Source organism: Octopus bimaculoides, chromosome 2 (genome assembly GCF_046866305.1).
Source record: "Octopus bimaculoides isolate indiv1 chromosome 2, ASM4686630v1, whole genome shotgun sequence".
NCBI classification, from domain to species: domain Eukaryota; kingdom Metazoa; phylum Mollusca; class Cephalopoda; order Octopoda; family Octopodidae; genus Octopus; species Octopus bimaculoides.
This window is the reverse complement of record NC_142929.1, coordinates 37,321,888-37,342,512: the sequence shown is the minus strand read 5'-3', so window position 1 is coordinate 37,342,512 and position 20,625 is coordinate 37,321,888. Positions and strand designations below refer to the sequence as shown.

The 20,625-nt window shown below is 33.2% G+C and overlaps 1 protein-coding gene across 13 annotated transcripts in view; it reads right to left on the bottom strand.

The window, feature by feature from the left end:
- The window catches only part of LOC106873450 (dystrophin), a 712,951-nt gene that overhangs the window by 466,862 nt on the left and 225,464 nt on the right, over window positions 1-20,625 (bottom strand). For 5 of the 13 annotated variants that reach the window (XM_089343243.1, XM_089343268.1, XM_089343260.1 and 2 more), the window contains 3 exons: window positions 10,864-11,025; window positions 9,615-9,743; window positions 1,876-2,049 (listed from right to left, as the gene is read on the bottom strand). In XM_089343243.1, coding sequence (XP_089199369.1) covers window positions 1,876-2,049; window positions 9,615-9,743; window positions 10,864-11,025 — 465 coding nt within the window. The remainder of the gene's footprint in view (window positions 1-1,875; window positions 2,050-9,614; window positions 9,744-10,863; window positions 11,026-20,625) is intronic. The other 8 variants (XM_089343278.1, XM_089343307.1, XM_089343296.1 and 5 more) reach the window with 2 other exon arrangements.

Here is a 20,625-nt window from a genome sequence, read left to right as displayed (position 1 = left end):
CGGCATGCTGAGATATACATCTAAACAGAAAAGAGAAAGATACTGGAGAACTTGATCTTATACTCTGTAGTTACTGGCTTCCACATTAAAATTGTCACAAACAAACTAATAAAGGTTTGGCAAGAATTTACATAATTCAGAGTTCAATCAACATCTGCTGTGAGAGTGATGGAACAAGATATTTAACTCTTTCCATAATTAAGATCAACAGAAGATTACTGAATTTATTCTTGACTGAAAGAGAGGGAAGAGAAGGAGTCTAAGAGATAACAATGTCTTCCAATCTCTAGGTCTCCAGAAAATTGTCATATTAGAAAAATATACAGGGGTTGGACAAAATAATGGAAACACCTAGCATCATAATTTTGAAATATCATTAAAACCATCAAAAGCTTGTTTATTTTTATGTTTTTTTATTTATTATTAGTGTTGCTTAACATGTTTTGCTAAAAATTGCTGTTTCTTTTTGATATCATCAGAAAAAGGTAATTAAAATTCATTAAAATGACAGATGTATCGGACTTTCAAAGAGGTCAAATTATTGGTGCTCATATGGCAGGCGCTAGCGTAACGAAAACAGCCGAAATGTTAGGTGTATCAAGAAGTACTGTCTCGAAAGTAATGACAACCTTTGAGAAAGAGGGAAAAACCTCCTTGTCGAAACAAAACTCTGGAAGAAAACCAAAACTTTCAGATAGGGACCATCGGACCCATATACGAATTGTTAGAAAGGATCACAAAAGTACAGCTCCCGAAATTACTGCAGAGCTTAATGACCACCTTGAGAACCCAGTTTCCACAAAAACTGTTTGCCGGGAGCTGCACAAAGCCAGATTTCATGGGAGGGCTGCAATCAGAAAACCACTACTTTCAAAAACAAACGTTGCAAAGCATTTAGAGTGGAGTAAAAACCTACCTAGAGCAGTGGAAGAATGTTATTTTCTTGGACAAGTCACCCATTACCTTATTTCTGACCACTGGCTGAGTATACATGTGGAGACGGCCAAAAGAAGCATTTGACCCAGACTACCTTCTTCCAACTGTTAAACATGGAAGATCTGAGATGATCTAGGAGCTATATCTTGGAAATCCGCTGGCCCAATGGTTTCCCTGCATGGCAGATTTAATAGTCAATACTATTTAAGCATTTTATCTGATCAAATTCATCCTATGTCTGCGGAACTGTTTCCGGAAGGAGATGCAATCTTTCAGGATGATAATGCATCAATTCACACAGCTAAAGTTGTTACTGAATGGTACGAGGAACATGCTAGTGAGGTCGAACATCTTATCTGGCCACGACAGTCTCCAGATCTCAATATTATTGAACATTTATGGTGCATTTTAGAAAAACAAGTAAGGAGTTTATATCCTCACCATCATCACTACAAAAACTGGAGACTGTTTTAGCTGAAGAATGGACAAAAATTCCTTTGGAAACAATTCAAACTTTGTACAAGTCCATACCTCGTAGAATTCAAGCTGTAATTACTGCCAAAGGCGGTCCTACCTCAAATTAAAATAAATTTGTTTGAAGTTTTAAGGTGTTTCCATTATTTTGTCCAACCCCCCATATATTCAGAAAGTCCTCTGTGGATGCTTTTGATCAAAATCTGTAAATATGTTTGTATAAATACATATTAATATAGACCAGAATACACTAGTGTATACAAGCATATTTTACTTAATGTATCTCAATGTGTGAGTGTGTTTTCATACTGGTATAAATATGTAAATAAAAGAAAAAACATTCATGAAAAGAGCCATTTAAATGTCTCATACATCACAATCCGTTATGTTCTAGTATAATAGCAAACAAAATGCATCCAATAAATGATGATAAAATATTAAAATTATAAAATCAAATTCACTTACAATGCATTGGTCTAACTGTCCTTGAATTATCTCTGGTTCCTCTGAGTGTAGATCTAATAAATGAATCCGTCCTTCGATGCTGCTAAGTTCTCTTTTAACATGATTTAATTTTGGTTCAAAATCATAGGGACATTGGAATTTAAGAAACTTGATATTAACTTCATCAAAATGATGCTGCAAAATTAAAATTTGAGATAGACAGCCATTACAATTTAAAGAAAAGATTAGTACTTCAAAATGCTTATTCTAGAGTTCTATTATCTATTAGCCTAGTTTAACAAATTATGAAAACATTCAATAGTTTTCTGTTAATTTCAGAAGCAGTCATTGTAATTTGGAAAGAAACCTCAACTGATATGGTCATATAATATAAATAAATGATATTTGCAGGGATGAAGAATGCCACATGAACGGATGATAGATATTCTCTGCAGAAGAGTCAGGCTGTGGAAGGATTTTGAAAATGCAGATGAAATAGCTCTTCCAATATTAGACCTTACAGATGATATAATACAGAAATGTGAGTTAAAATGCAGGAATATGACCTAAGAAGGCTGTATTATAAATCACACACACAGATTATATATATATATATATATATATATATATATATATATATGATGACTGCAGGTCTCAAGCTGAAACTAATGAAAAGGAAGATAAATAAATAGTTTCATAGATTATTTGAAGGCATATAGCTCAGTGGTTAAGATGTTAAGCTTACGATCATAAGGTTGGGCATCTGCCCTTGAGCTAAGCACTTAATTTCTTGTTGCTCCAGTCTACTCAAATGAAATTGAGTACTGACCATGTGCTGGTGCAACCCTCTCTTGGTCTGGCTGTCACATCCTCATTGTTCATAACTACATAGGTACCTAAAACAATTAGCAAAAACATGGCACCTGCTACCAACCCATACTTGTTTGCAACTCACAGCTATGCTTCTTCCTGAAACAACTGTCAAAATTAACTGAATAGGTACTCAATGAATAAGCATCTTTTCAAATGCTAATCACCAAGGTATTATGGAAAAAGGGGAACCAATGTTTCAGTTAAACAATTATAAGTGAATGTAATGAGGAATTGTCCTTTGGGTCATACAGCAATATCCAAGGGCAAATGTGATCTAATGTAGTTCAATTTACTGGCTAAATAATCATCTATTTATAATTTACTCTTCATACCAAATAATGTAACACATCAATCTTACTAAATTTTGACTGTATCCACCTTTAGATCACAACATTTAAGCCACATGTTTTCTATGTTTCCAACTTCATTTTACCTTTAACTTAGATATTTATGAGAAGCCTTTGAAGTTCTTAAACCTTTATATAATTTCCTTGTGTCTTCATACATGAGGAATAGGATGAAGAAAAGAGAGCTAGGCCAAAATTGGAACATGTAAATGAACCTTAAGCTTTTCAGTGCATAAACTAATTTTGGTTCTAATTTTAACTTTCTTATACATAACTGTGAATAGAGCCACTAACAGCTAAATCTCCCTCAAATTACATCTACCAACTGAAAAAGGAAGGTCACATTGAATAATATAATCTCTTAATTTTAAATACATGATGCCTGAAAAAAGATAGTATTGTTATGGCTGGAATATCTTTGATCACAAGACTGCTTGGCCAGAGCAGACCTAGGGTTAAACAGCAATATCTTGACTTTTTCAGATACTAAAAACATGAACACACTTAAATACCTTCTTTAAAGGAAGTTAAATCAGTTATTCTGCAGCTGAAGATAAAGTAATATATTTGTAGTTCAGCTATCTTAATCCAAAGTAAACTTGACATCTAGCTTTCAGTGTGACTTTTCTACATCATCTAAGTCAAAAGAATCATTTATTGCCTTAAAGTGCAATGCTATTACATCACTATGTTGCTGCCAAAAATAAACCAGATCAACACAAATTTGATTCATAGATATAAGTTACTACTCAGAAATGTACAACTATCCAACATGCAATTTACTGAAGAAGTTAGTATTGGTTCTAATTTCAACACCTTTATAGTGTTCTCTACCTCTATGTTCATATGAAGAAATTCTATTATTGAATAGGTAGTGGCTTGTAAGACATTTTCAGTTGTATACTTTATCTACTGCTTTACTTATCCCTCATTTTGGTAACTGATAATTAGGCTATCTTCTTACTTAACCTACAGTATAAATTAACTATGTGAGAGATATATTCTTCCTGAAATTGTTTCTTTATCATTTATCTGCTTAAATACATTGATTAACTGATTTATTTGTCTGTTAGCAATATAAACACAACATAACACTTGACGTTATTATTTACATATAGCCCCCCCCCCCTCGCATACACACACACACACACATATCTATATTTATCTCTTACAATTAAGGAAGCTGTATTTGATGAAAACCCCTAAAATAACAACTGTTCCTTTGCTAATAGTGAAGGAAATAATAGTATCATATTAAGAACTGCAACAGCAATTGAAATCTGCTACATACTAAAGATGAAGTTATTATTACTCCTACAAAGAAAGTGCCACACATTGCAATTATTATTGAAGCAAAAGAATATAGTATTTTTTAAAAAATGCAAAGTTATAGTTGCTGAACACAGAACTTTACACCAATTAAAAAAGTTTCAGGTCTTTTTAACAAACCTACAAACAATAACAGAAATGTATTTCCAGATATCATGGAAACAACATTAGAAATAATAGAAAGAATATAGGGATTGATACATGAAGTTTACATAAATATTAATGCCTGTCAGTTTAGGATCAATATTTTAATAAAAGAGGCCAGAAACGTAAATGGTTGCATCGTTTGATGAAGAATTACCAAAGAAAAACACTGATAACAAACAATAAAACAAAAAATTGCAAAAGTGACAGTATCAAGTTCATAAAATGTGCACAAAGTAATCTACTAAGATATCAATTACAAGGTAGCATTGTTTGAATGTCAAATGTACAAAGACAAACAGCTAAACTGCAGCATCTCACCAGGATATTATAACCTGTATACTCTGGAATGCCCAGTCAATCCATAACAAAATACCAATCCTCATATCAACATTAAAAGACAACAATGTCAATGTTGCTTTCATCCCAGATACTTAGCTCACTTCAAACAAAAATATTTACATAGCAGCACTCAGTAACTCCACATAACATATCCATCATTTATTTGAGTAAAACATTTAAGTGGAATGACAGTGTATTACTCTTATATATCAACGAACAATACAAAAAAAGCTAATATCCCTAAAGTCTTTTGAATGTATAGGTTTCAACAAAAGTTTTTCATGAAGTAGAAATTCTATGCACTAAGAATTAAGAGATGCAAAATGCTTCAAGGTGCATTCACCCCATACATGTATGAAAAAAAGTACATAAAAAAATGATGATGATGATAGATGTCAAGGTAGGTAATTTTTATGATGGACTCTACAACTATTCTCTTTTCATCTTCTCCATTTTCTAATATCATGATCTGTAGTGTCAATATTCACCTAAACAGCAATTTTGAAAATAACACTAAAATTCTTGGACAACTTTAAAAATCTCTCATGTTTCAAAGTTTTGATAGACCTATCAAGTAAGCTGGCAATATAATAGATATTAATCTCAAAGTCAGCACTGAATGAGCAGACTTACAATCAAAGGATTTTCAGCTACAACAATAATCTTTTTTTTTTTTTTGTGAGACTGCATTATTCAAACTGTTCTGCCATTTAAGACAGTAGAGGGAAATTTGGCAGCTATTTCTAGCATTTGTTCCATGAGCATATAGAATCTTCCTCATTCTCATAATGTATGACTAATAGACGTTGTTTTAAAAGAGAACATCTCAGTGAATGATATAGAAAAAGACATGCAATTAACATTGACCATAGCAAAATGTACTTTAAAATACTACACAACAGAAATCCTTTACATCTCTCCAAATATATTAATGTTCGCAACTGAAAACATATGGATAAACAATTATATGCATCCAATTATATGACAAGACTAAATAATTTAAATTTCTCTAATAATTTTTTACCTTGCATCACAATTTTCTATGGAAGGTAAATTAAAACATAAATACTTATACACTGATTGCACAAGAGAAAATCCTTACTGAATGAAGACAAAAGTAAAGCCAGAAATCAGAGAAGAAAACTATACAATAAATTGATCCACACAAAAATACACACTAATATGTTGAATATCAATCACTGTGTTCTGAAATGTTATTGAAAGATAAAAAATGAACAGTATCCACCAACCATGAATGCTTCTACATCATCATCATCCTTTAATGTCCGTTGTCCATGCTGGCATGGGTTGGATGGTTTGACTGGGCTGGCATGCTAGAAGGCTGCACCAGACTCCAGTCTGATTTGGCATGGCTTTCTATAGCTGGATGCCCTTCTTAACACCAACCACTCCAAGAATGTAATGGGTGCTTTTATATGTCACTGGCAAGGGTGCCATTTGCATGACACTGGGTGCGCTTACATGCCACCAGCATGGGTGCCAATTTGCATGATACTGGTATCTGCCACAGAGGAGCTCCTAGGGGCAGCCTGTCTTGAATTCCTCCATTATTGCTTGGAGGACTATGATGAATAAGAGGGGGCTGAGCACCGAAACTTAGTGAACCCCTACTTGTACCCTGAATTCTTTGCTGTACTCATTGCCCACCTTCACCTTACTGGTAGCATCCCTGACTACTTGTCTTGGCAGAAAACATCATGACCAGAGAAACCACAATTTTATTTTACTTTGTATTAATAGGTAAGACAATCTAAAATCTAAATCGACCAAGATTAAATTTACATCTTTCTTATACAGTGCATAATTAATTTCTTGACTGTAAACATTTATGTCCTAATGAATTTGAAAGTAAATTTGTAGCTGGTGGTCCATGAATATTTCTGGAGGAATTTTGTGAACCATTTCTGAGAAAGGTTGTGCACAGTTTTAAACAGTATCAGGAAATTTCAAAAATGTCTTGATTTAAAAAATGGAATTTACTACACAGCTCCTTCTTATCTCATTTAGTTTGTTCCCAAGACTGAACCAGTAACAACAAGAAACAGTTTTGGAAATTTATGTACAGAACACTTGAAGTCCAAAATAAAGAGTAAACTACCACTAGCTGTAAGAAAATCTCTTCCAAAGAAACCATAATACATTCTATGAAACAGATTATAATTTTCTAAACTTCAAATAATATACTTTTTGTATCTTTTGAAACTATACTGAACACAAGAATCACAAACCGGTTGTTATTAGTGCAGTAGTTGTAATCCTTTCTACTATAGGCATAAGATCCAAAATTTGGGGGAGGGGGCAGATTAATTATACCAACCTCAGTGCTCAAATAGCACTTATCTCAAAGGATGAAAGGCAAAGCCAACCTCAGCAAATAAAGACCAACACGCAAACAATTCTACCAGTTCGCTGCCTTTTTCTAATAATAATAATTATTATTAATTAATTAATTAATTAATTAATTAATTAATTAATTAATTAATTAATTAATTAATTAATTAATTAATTAATTATTATTATTATTATTATTATTATTAATAATATCAGGAAAATTCATGTTCTATATATTTGATTTAATGAGATTTGTTTTTAGAGATGGATGCTCTTCCTAAAACCAATTAACAGTGTGAAAGGAACATATTTATTGTAGATCTCAAATGATATCTCTTATCTTTAAGAACAGAAATTATTTTAATCCTGAGCAGCTGCTGATTTGATACAAACATAAGTGCCCCACACACACTAAAATGATGTTCATATAGCTGAAAAAGAGCAGCTGCTAAAGAAAAAACAAAAATTCTAGCTGCATTCAAAAATAGGCCATTCTACTGAATAGCAAGACTTCATTCACTAATATATAACAATAACTTACACACCAAGATACTGTATCATCTCTTCTGTTGTTGCTACAATGACTCCTCTTCTTCTGATAAGCTGTGTACCAAGTCTACCCAATTCACTTGCCTCTTCTCTCTTGACATATGTATGTTGTCTCACCCATCAAATGCTTCACTCGAATCTTTATCTCCAGAAATACAATCCTTTGGAATTTCCCACCTATACTATATTTTTCCAGCAGACAGCAACCTACAGATATTCAAACCTAATGTAAAGGCCTGCAAAAGTCACAGACATTACCCCTTCTCCTAATATGCAATATATATATGCACACATTCAACATCTCTGATGGCATCTTTTGTAAGACTAATTTTTGCAAAGACACCAAGGAAATAGTTTTCTATTCACTGTCAAAGAGAAATTCTCCAACCTCAAGTAGTTGTGAATGTTACAAAGATCTAAATACATTCCAGAATAAAGCCCGGATTTCATATCTACTGGCATTCAGAAAAGAAAACTATTTATCTGATTAATAAATCTTCTCTTTCTCGAAACCTTTAATCCCTGGCCTATAATTATGGTATGTTTTCACTTTGCTCTTTCTGCTAACAGATTCTCTGAACTTGCTAGCTGGATCCGAAATCCAAATGAATAAATAAATAAATAAATAAAGTAAAAAGAACCCAGAATAGCAATGCTTCTACTCTTCCATTTCATAGAAAAACCTCAAGGGTAATTACAGAATGTTCATCAAAAAAGATATTAATATGAAAATTATATCTAAGGTACAGAGAAGTTCACCTTACTTGCGTGGGACTCAGTATGAGATACAGCCAGGACAGATATCAAAAAGTATTATGTTCAATTCCTCAAATAATTCCTCTAAACCTTACTCAGGAACTTTATTTTATCGACCCCATTCCCACTCCAAAAGACCAAAGGCAAAGTTGACTTCAGTGAAATTTGAAAAGGGCAAAAAAAATACTGCAAGGTATTTTGTCCAACATTAATAATTTTGCCAATACATCATCCTATTATAAAATATTATTAATTCATATAGAATGGATAAAATATAACATGCATTTATGTTGAACAAAAGGAGAAAAAATAATGAAGTGAAGCAGTTCAAAGTTCAAAATGTTCCCAGATCCATGGCATTCAGTTTAATGAGTATCAAGGAAACAATTTTAACAATATAATTATACTTGTTACATTAATGGTATATAATATAGTGACCATCTCACTAGTATTGGCATCATGAAAAAAGCACCCAGTACACACTGTAAAGTGGTTAGCATTAGGAGGGGCATCCAGCTGTAAAAACCATACCAAAGCTGTGCTTGGAGTGAAATAGCTCTGCAGATTATTGGATCCTGTCAAACCATACAATCCATGCAAGCAAGAAAAATGGATGTTAAATGATGGTGAAAGGTATGAAGCTAGAATAATTTTCTGTCTTTATCTAAGACTGAGTGCCAAACATTATTTTATTCATATATTCATAAATCAAAACTAGGGACTTGCAATAACCATCAGTCCTGTCCCCTGTCATCTACATAAAACTATTTTAAAAAAATTTAAACAGTTATATAGCATCAGGTGAGTTAACCATTTAGTTATATTTAGCATAAGAGTTTGAAAATTCAAACTCAATCAAATTTCAAAAGTTATGAGACTTCCACATTCATAAATCTTAAAATGCTCTTCAACAACTCAATGTGAATCATTAAATGAGAAAACCTTAATATAATGGTATGAGAATACCCCAGTCCCTAAATCAACTAAAAGTTTTGAAAGGTTAAATATCTTTATAGGTTAGTCACATAAAATGGAAAGAAACTTATGAAATAATGAAATTTAATTTACCTTTAAAATTTGTTTTTTCTGCATTAACCTGCTGCTAGCTTCTAACTGACCCAACTCTGCATATTCAAGGGCTCTTTTTTCCAACTGTTGCAGTAGCTCATTTTGTTGCTGGAATTCTTCTTTCAGTGTCTATATAAATAACAGTAGTTACTAATATATTTTGCTTAAATATTTTATTGTTGACTGACTACAGCATAAAACTACAACAGGATTCCTTATTTATACAACTGAGAAATATATAATCAACTGTGCTTTAAAAATAGATAACTGAATGCAAATTAGTTTATAACCCTGCTACCCCCACCCCAAATAAAATTTATTAGATTTATGACATTATCAAAGGCCGGTTAATCAATAAAACCAACATTCTGTTTCATTCAAAATTCTTCAAGTCAAGCTATCTTTATACTAAAAGTTATTCAGAACACTTGAACTTCCTATTCAGAGAAAAGATGATAAATTAAATTTCAACACAATCTGACAGTCAATAGAATAATGCTCCTATAATGAAGACAGTACTCTTTCAACCTCATGATCATCAAAAAAATACAAGTAATTTCTGTACTGAATGTTACCTAACTGTAATACAACCAATAAATCAACAATCTGTGTTCATCTCTGGTCTGCCTCTGCTTATTTTACTTGTACTTCAACAGAAATCTATTTATTCTCTGCATTTTATATAAAGTTAATAATACTCAAATTCCAAACCATATTATATTAAGAACCAAATATTCATAATTTAAATTTAATTTAATGTTTCTGTTTTATTTCTTCTCTCAGTTTTCATAAAATATTGAAATTTTTAAAGTGAAGACCACATTCTTTCTATTTTTTTTCACTTCTGCAAAACAATTCTTTTACAGACTTTTTAAAAATAAAATATTTTCCTCATGTTCAAAAGAAAAATCTACCTCCCTATTGTTGGTTACTGAATTTCATTTTGAAATGTATAAAATTCAGTTTAAACAAAACTATTAATTACATTCACAAAGGATTAATTTTCTATTCATTATTATCTCCAAAATAAATAGTTCAAAGTATTAACCAACATCTGAAATATTTCTGTTGTGGGAATTTTTAAACCCTATTCAAATTGGTCTTCATAGCCAACAGATTTTCATCTGTAATTAACTGTTTTTTTCAAAATTCCACTGCATAAATTTTGGACAGCTAAAACAGCCTGATTACTCTATGCCTTGTGGGATAAATAATAACAATTATCTAAAATTTCAAAACAATATTTTACCTCATATTCACGAGGACTGTCCTCAGCAAGTATATCAGCATCCAGCAGGGATTGTAAACGTTTTGACATATCTGTCATCCACTGAGACATTTCAAGCATTTGCCGTTCAATTTCCTGGGCCTTATGGGCAGAATGCTCCAAATGTGTTACACGGTTTTGAGCCTACAAACATGCCATTATTCAATGATAGTTGCAGAAATCACCTTAACTAAATACTTTGTCTTTCAATAAAATTGTCTCACAAAAGTTAAAAATGCATAAACCTTATATAATAAAATAGAAAGAAAATGATTTAATATTTGTAAAACATTTTTTTTTTAAGTATAAAACAGCTTGATATTGTAATCTTTTATCTAAAATTTGTCACTATTAGTTTTGAAATTCAGGCTTTATTAGTTTCATTCTAGCCAATAGTTATCCTAAGATTATGTAACAAGATAAAAAAAACTACACCATTTGAAAGTTTTTTTGTCTTGTTTTTCATTCTACAACCACTGTGTATGGAATTGGCTGCCGACAATATTGTTAAACATGTTTAAAAGTGGAGAATATATTTTGCCCTTGCCCTGTCACCTTTATGCTGTTGTATAAAGATAACTGGATTTTTAATTTAAAATAAATGTCCCTTTCAATTTCATGTGAATATTAATTTCTTACATTGGCTTGATGCCTAACAGGGAAAATAGGATTGCATAATATTCTTGCCCTTCTTAAAAAAATTGCTAATTTAAGCAACTGCATCATGAAAGATTCATTTAAACCATCTAAAAAGCACACAAAAATTGTTATATTCTCCTTCATTTGTTTCTTGTGGTATCAAAATTTTCATCACTACTGAAACCACTGATATAGTTGAAACTTATTTACTGGCAAGTTCTTATAGACCTCAGGGAGTGTTGTTTGTTTTTTTTTATCAATGGTTAACCACTTAATGCCAATCATTTGTTAGTAACTCCCAGATTTCATTCTTTCATCATTTTAGACCCTAGTTTGTATATATCATTATTCTACCTCTTTTTAACTTCTTTCTTTCTTTCTCCCTCATTTGTCATGATAGCTTTTTATTTTTACTTACCTCCACCCACTATGCATACGTATAAAGTAATTCTGAAAGAAAGAGCTGCAGAATGGTGATAATGATATATATTAGTTTGTAAACAGACAAAAGAATGGAACCTGAAAGAGACTGATCACAACTAGTGTCAAGAGATCAAGTAATATCTACACAACAAACCAATATATGCCTAACTTCAACAACAGAGAGATAAAAAAAAAACAAAAAAAAAACAAGCCCATAAGACCTTGCCAGTAATTATGTGTCAAACAGCTGCAGTAGAACTGTCAGAGACCAGGGTGTGGTTATGTGACCTGGTCACTGACACACCAAGAAATATATGAAAAATCAATATAACAGCTTCCTCGCCACCAGATAGCTAAAATGGCTCTTTCACAATGTAACTGCTTCAGTATCAATGCATGGTCTCAGATCAAGTCACTTGTCCAACAACTCTGAATTACCTAACATAAATGAAGGAAGATGACTTCAGCTTGAAATAAAAATCAGGTAATAGCTAACAAGGTGGAAGCATGCTTGTTCTACCAATTTTTTTTTATATTAATGCCAACAACAGATTTAGATCACTTATAAAGCATGAGAAAAATAACTATATATAATTGTTATTGTTTTGTCCCAAGTCAACTTTGATCAAGTAAGCCTTTCATCAAAAGCATTCCTATTTTTTGCAGGCCAAGCAGCCTTAGATTAGCTCCTTCATTGGATATATTGAATACAGAGAAGAAAAAAAGCCATGATAATGAGTAAAATATTGAGTTGTCAATGTAACAAATAATTAACAACATTTCAGGTGAATTCTTTAGTTAACTACATTATGTAGAACATATTGCATGGGTTAGCATTCTGTGAAAACTCCTATTTTGTTAGATAAAGTCTGTTGCCTGATCTAAATATTGTCCTAAAAAATTAAGAATTCTACATATTGAAAAGCAAAACAAGGAAGTATGTTTGCCTGCCTGGGATGTAATGATGTATAGCAGTGAATTCTAGCAAAATAGCAGAAGATTCAAGAGGCAAAAAGTATGATTTGACAGATAAACAACACCAACTTGAGAAGCTACAGAGAAGTAGCAGAACAAGAATTGTAGACATTAGAGCCACTAATTATTGCATGCATAAAGGACGTTTGTTGGTTTGAATACAACAAATTAGACGAAAGAATTTTGAAAGCTGAAACTTATAGTTACCAAGACAGACAAGTTGATTGATAGATAGATTTGGTCTAAGACAGCTTTATGCTTTACAGTATGTAAAATATAGAGGAAAGATAAATAGAAATAAACTATTCTTCTGATGTATTCATTCCATTCTGTACTCACATACAAAGCAAGCAAATTGATGACACAGGAGAAGAGGATATGATGAAATTGTAATTACTCTTTACTTATAAAGAAGTTTGCATGGATGACAAGCATTCGAAAAAAGTTCAGTAAAAATTTTACAGGTTTTAAGAGGATTCCTCTTCAGATTAATATTGTATCAAAGAATATCTAGTGAAATATCTGTACACATGTATTTCTTACAGAGACAGATAAAACCACCATTCTCATCAAAAAATGGAATAAATATTCTTATATATTAGTTTATAAGGCCACTCAAAATTTTTTTTCAACTATTTGCCTTCCTTCCCATGTCTTTTTATTGTGTAAAATGGATATTATAAGGAGCTGATCTTCGTGTGTTTCCTTGTATTGCTTAAATAACACTTCTTGGTACCCTCAATACACACCATTACACACAATCTTTTCTTTATTCTCTTCTTGTGTCTTATACACACTTTTCTCTAGCTACTTCTGCTACTGTAGGAAGCAGTTTATATCAGAAATTAGATAGTGAAATAAAACCAAAACAATTTCTCCATTGTTAGTACTATAAGAAACATGAGTGATGAGTGGTATAAAATGAACTGTAAAGCAATGTTTCAGTATGAATCAAGATATATCCAGTATTATGTGCATATTCTTACTGCTCATTATAGTGCAAATAATAAGGTATTGACAGGTTGCTAAGTAAAATGAATGAATGGGATAAGAATAGCATATTCTACAGCCAGGTCTAGAAATTAGATATCAATTCACAGATAAAATATTAATAACATAAAAGAATTAAGAGAAAGAGAAATGCCCAACTTTCAAACATAGTTGCTGAGATATTTAAAGCATCAGAATGGGAGCCACTTGCTTAGCTAATTAAATCACCTTGAGATGTATTATTACTTATAACTAGTTTGGCAGAAATATGCTCAACTGCTACAAAAATAAAGAAGTACCAGTCAACAGCATTTACATTGACCCCCCCCCCCACCAATCAAATTTAAAAGTAGTAGAAAAGACTATGTCAAAGTTAACGTAAGAGAGACTGCAGTTCAATAAAATGCAGTTTAGGTTTGTACATGACTACAGAGTCATACATACTAAATTGCTGATAAAACAATAACAAAAATAGTTCTTAGTAAAGAGCAAATAACTCCTGTCTTGCATTTGCTAACTCAAGAGAAGGCCTTTAGCAAGGATCTATGCATTTTAATGTAAAAATCCATGGAAAAGATAGCTACAAGGGAAGAACTGATCAAAACTCAAACACTGGCCTCTTCAAAATAAAATTCAGAGCTGGATGGTCATGAAAACTTCTATACTATGAAAATTAGTTTTTATTGCAGAATCAAAGAATTTCAAAACAAATTCTTGAGAAGCATAAACTAAAGACAAACAATGTAAAAGTGAACAGAGAAAAACTAAGCTTTCAGTCAGTAGCTGAAGCTACAAAAGCTCAACCGCATGATGTAAAGGACTGTCTGCAGGTTTTACATGAAATTAGACATCTAAGTGTACCAGAATAGGAAACAGTATGAATAGTCACTATCTGGAGATCAGAAAGTGATCAAACGATAAATTCTATTATTTAGGTGATATTTAATGTAGCAGCTACAGCTAGTGCCAAAGTTTGTTAAGGTAGGAGATGGAAGGTCTTAAAGAAATATAATTGCTTTGGAAATAAAGGGTTTTTCTCTCTGATACAGAAAAGTAAAGAACATTAGAATAGAAACTTCAGCAATTGGAGAAGATTGAGCATGGGTACAGGTCATTAACTTACAGAAATGATTGGGTATAAGTGAGAAAAAAACTAACAAGTATAAAAAGCACTATCTAATACATGCTGAAGGGACAAGAAGACAGACATGTATATTTACAATGCAAATGAGGACATGTTATAAAATACTTCTATGATTTAGATGAATAAAGATACATCAGGCCTAAGAATATTGGGTCTCACATATACAATGGCAGAGGTTTGTGAAATATGGCATATAACATACATTACTAAAGAATGCTAGCATTAAAAAACAAACATCTAAATGCTGCTTGTTTACCATCATGTTTCAAAATATAAGGAAAACAAACACATCAGTTAGAACAAGATATATTGATTAAGGATAGAATTATCTTCTCACCAAAAGTTAGGACATTAAAAAGGGGAAAAAAAGTTACAATTTGAGAAGCTTCCTTTAATTGTAACAATAAAATATATGAATTTTAGATACTGGATATATTTTGTTTGTCTCTAGCTCAGTTCGTAATGTACTTCTTCCATAACACAGATAAAAAAAGGAAAAAATATTAACTCAGCTTCTTGTCATACTTTTATAATATTCTTAATGATAATAATATTTGTATCTATATTAAGTGTGACCGTATAAACTCAGCTTTCATGTTTTTTTTTTTTTCATCTTAATTTTCAAACTATATCACAATCACATTATTTATGCACATCTTCAATATTCCTAGACTTACAAATATGCATTTCTTTAGGTTGGATTCCCTCACAGAAAGTTTGTTTCCAACAAAATGTTTTAATAACACTATATACTTACTATCCTAAAGCTGTCACTAGAAATAAAGGTTCTGATTATAAGTATAGCTTTTGCGTGTGCACATGCATATTTATTTTTTAAACTACTTGTGTTCAGAGGTGGATTTTAACGCTCCAAGTCACAACCATTAGATTTCTTTCCAGCTACTCTTTCCTTATATAATGTGGGATAGCCATGCATCTTCTCTACAGCAAGACACCAACAGGGTAACTTTTCAGTTACCTGGTTACCTTCATTAGTACCAATGTCACAAAAGACACTCACTACCCTCTGTAAAATAGGTGGCATTAGGAAGGACATCCAGCTGTAGAAACTATGAACAAATAGAGCTCAACACAGTCCACTGGTTTGTTGGATCCTGTCAACTGTCCAACCCATGCAAGCATGAAAGATGGATGTTAAATGATAATGATGTTGATGGTATGATGCAGGAATGGCCCCGTGATTAAGAAGTTTGCTTCCCAGCCACATGATTTCAGATTCAGTTCCACTGTGTGGCACCTAGGGCAAGTATCTTCTACTACTATAGTTTCTGGCTTACCACAGTCCTACAAAAGTCCTATGAGTGGATTTGGTAGAATGGAAACTGAAAAAAAAACCCATTGTGTATGTGTGTATGCACACATGTGCTTGTCTCCTTGCTTTGACATCATATGATTGTTGTAAATGAATGTTATTCATTTCCAACATTCTGTGAAAACATTCTGGTCATGGGGATATATTACTCTGCTTGGAAACGGCTGTGGGTTGGTAACAAGAAGGGCTCTGGACATAGAAAATCTGCTTCAGTAAACTCCATCTGACCCATGCAAGCATGGAAAAGTGAGTGTTAAAATGATGATCATTGCTATATAGTTGTTTTATATATATACAGGGGTTGGACAAAATAATGGAAACACCTAGCATCATAATTTTGAAATATCTATAAAACCATCAAAAGCTTGTTTATTTTTATGTTTTTTGATTTATTATTAGTGGTGCTTAATATGTTTTGCTAAAAAAATTGCTGTTTCTTTTCAGATATCATCAGAAAAAGGTAATTAAAAGTCATCAAAATGACAGATTTATCGGACTTTCAAAGAGGTCAAATTGTTGGTGCTTGTATGGCAGGTGCTAACGTAACGAAAGCAGCCAAAATGTTTGGTGTATCAAGAAGTACTGTCTCGAAAGTAATGACAGCCTTTGAGAAAGAGGGGAAAACCTCCTCATCGAAACAAAACTCTGGAAGAAAACCAAAACTTTCAGATAGGGACTGTCGCACTCTTACGCAGATTGTTAGAAAGGAACACAAAAGTACAGCTCACAAAATTACTGCAGAGCTTAATGACCACCTTGAGAACCCAGTTTCCTCAAAAACTGTTTGTCGAGAACTGCACAAAGCCAGATTTCATGGGAGGGCTGCAATCAGAAAACCACTACTTTCAAAAACAAACATTGCACAGCATTTAGAGTGGAGCAAAAACCTGTAGAATTGGTCCCTAGAGCAGTGGAAGAATGTTATTTTCTCAGACAAGTGATCCTTTACCCTATTTCCAACCACCGGGCTGAGTATACATGTGGAGACAGCCAAAAGAAGCACTTGACCCAAACTGCCTTCTTCCAACTGTTAAAGATGGAGGAAGATCTGTGATGAACTGCGGGGCTATATCTCGGAAATCTGCCAGCCCAATATCAATGAACATTTATCATGCGTTTTAGAAAAACAAGGAAGGAGTCAATATCCTTCACATCATCACTACAAGAACTGGAGACTGTTTTAGCTGAAGAATGGACAAAAATTCCTTTGGAAACAATTCAAACTTTGTACGAGTCCATACCTTGTAGAATTCAAGCTGTTATTACTGCCAAAAGCAGTTCTACCTCATATTAAAATTAATTTGTTTGAAATTTTAGGGTGTTTCCAATATTTTGTCCAACCCCTGTATCTTAGATTTCAAAAAAAAAAAAATGATTCCCACATTGGCATCAAAATGTTCTTGATGGAGGAAGTTGATAGAGAGGAAAGAGGTAACTTCAAAGAGTGAAAATGGTAATGACTCTACAATATTTAATAAGGACAGCAACAACACCATGCTAACAGTCATTAATCTTGTTATAGCAAATAAAAGCATTAACATCACAGCCAAAGCAGATGCATTGACAAACTACAAAGACATGCAAATATAAGAAAATTTATACTCCCATATGCAACAAAATAACAAATGATGAAACCTCAAAAGGAAAAAAAAAGGACTTCACATTTGCCCATCCTGCAAGTCATAGGATACCCCATTCCCTCAAGGGCAAGACTGAAGCGTTTAAAAAAAAAAAGCAAAATTATTACCCTGAAGTGAGGGTACTTTCTGGCTAAGGAAATAAATAGCATCTGAATTAGAACTATTTTGTATAGGTACAACAATCATCAAACCTGGGAGTTGCACTATGTGACTCCATCACAAATCAAAAATATCTGGAAGACAATCTAAGTGGAGTGTGTAGTGAGAAGGAGACTGTGTGGAATGATGATAAGTGGCTCAAGCCATGTGCATGTTCCAGGAATTTGTGTGATACCATGCTGCCTTACATGTTTTAAGCTAGCATGGTGGCAATGGTGGAGGAACATAGAAACGTCATAGGATTTCAGACTAGCTCTTAACTTGTGTTCCAAAAGTTGGTCACACTTGGAAGTCTTTCTGAAATCCTTGAATAATTCTGTTTCAAAGAGTATGAATAGACACAGGCAGTTGTTGGGAACAGGAAATGCAAATGTTACATCTACAGTAAAGCAAACCACTTTAAAGCATTGAGTCCCACAGGGCAGAAGACAAAAGCTGTGTGCCTTCTTCCAACTACTGCAACCACTAAAACAGCAGCAGCTGCAACAACAACTTCTACTTCAAAGACAAAGGGGCTCATGAAGAAGGGTCCCCACTCACAACATCCAGCTATCACTTGAATGAACAAGAATCAAAGAAAGCATAAAAAATTCTGGAAGAAAGTAGGGGGATTGAGAAAGAGGCACCAGGGAAAACTGATGTTTAACTTTCATAACCCAAAGTTTTGTTTGCACAAGGACTAACAAAAACTATGAAGCGCAGCCAGACCAATAAGCCAACAGGCAATCAACAATCACAGTGACCATAATAGCAACAACCACAGTAACAAAAGGAGCTATAACAATGGCAACAGCAGAAACAACAATAATAGCACAAACTCCTCAATGATACTGTTCTCTGAAGAGGAACAATGAATTGGTGAAATTTCTACAAACAAGGACAAAATATATTATAATTGACAGTTTTGGTGCATTCAGCTAGATTTCTTTAAATGTTAAAGACATTCTTAGGAACCTCTTACACATTAGCATTATTGGAAAGGGAGAATGTCATCTACAGCACATACAGGCTGTTTGAGTGTAGCTTTAGGAGAGGCGTGTACAAAAGTCGTACAAACCAACTCAAGCAGTACCAACAGTTATTATTTTGATTTTCTTAATGTGTCAATGTGAACTTGAACAAAGATTACCATAGACTGTTCAAAGTTTTAAATAGCTGGCAACATGGAGCACAAATTCATAATCTGTACAGTCAACTTAAATGGAACAAATGGAAGCTAAGACACCTTTCCAGTATGGAAACATTTTCGAGACTATATTAGCAAAACACATAAGTGGGGGGTGGGAGATGATTAGCAATAAGTGACTCCTACAAAAAGGCAAAACCAGGATAGCTTTGTTACTTTTGGTAAAGAAGTAGCAATAAAGAGAAGAGGAGCTGACTAGAAAAAGTATCATAAATGATGTGCTGGTGGAGAGGAAAACCTTTAACTATATCTTAAACACAAAGCATGAAGGATGCATTATCTGTAAAAGGATGCATGTACAGTAATACAAAGGCAAGTGAACCATTTAATAGGCCAGAGTAGTAGAGACTCAGTGATAAAGTTACATTTTGATCTTGCACAAACTACAGCAGGCACATGCCATCCAATTCTAAGCAGATGTGTGTGATTTTTTGGTAGCATTTTACCAAACTGTTTACAAGGAGTAAAACTGGAAATGGTTGATTTCATCAGCACACAGAAAGACAGACTTGAACTAATGTGCAAGGAACAAATCATTAGGATTTGTGTATTACAAAATAGAGAATACTGAATGATTGACCTTACATTGCTGCATGCTATGCTTGTTTGCTACAGCTTGGTAGCTGTCTATTATGATTGGCAACAGACTGCAAATATTCCCAGCCAAGTGGACTGAAAGGTGGTGATACTGTTGAGGAATGATGGAAACAAGAGGGGTATGATAGACAATTTCAGGTCCATAACTCTGTTAAACACAAAGTTAAAACTTTTGGCAAAGGTATTTGCCAAAAAGTTGGCACTTGTCATTAATAGTATAGCTGGAAATGCACAAATTTTCACAATCCTTGGCAGTTCTAACCACAACTTTTAACCTGAGCAATCTAGTATAGACATGGTTTAAATGAAATAGTGATCAATTTAGATCAGCCTAAAGGTCACAAACAGGTTCGACAAAGCAGCTACCCTAAGATCAGCTGGTTTCAGCCCCATTTTCAGAAGCTGGGTTGTTGCAAAGTACAGTGACATCTGTTTGGCAGTCAAACCAAACAGCTACTCCTCTGAACCATTTTGCATTGTTGGAGCCATTGTTGTGGTGGTTGGAGATATTGATGAACATCCTATTTCAACTGGGTCAAGTGAAAGTCATGTCGCCATCAGTGTTGGACACTTTGGAAATCTACATAGGTAATACCACACTACCAAAATACCATGAGGTTACAGGAACACATATCAATCAGAACAAGTCAATGTGCTT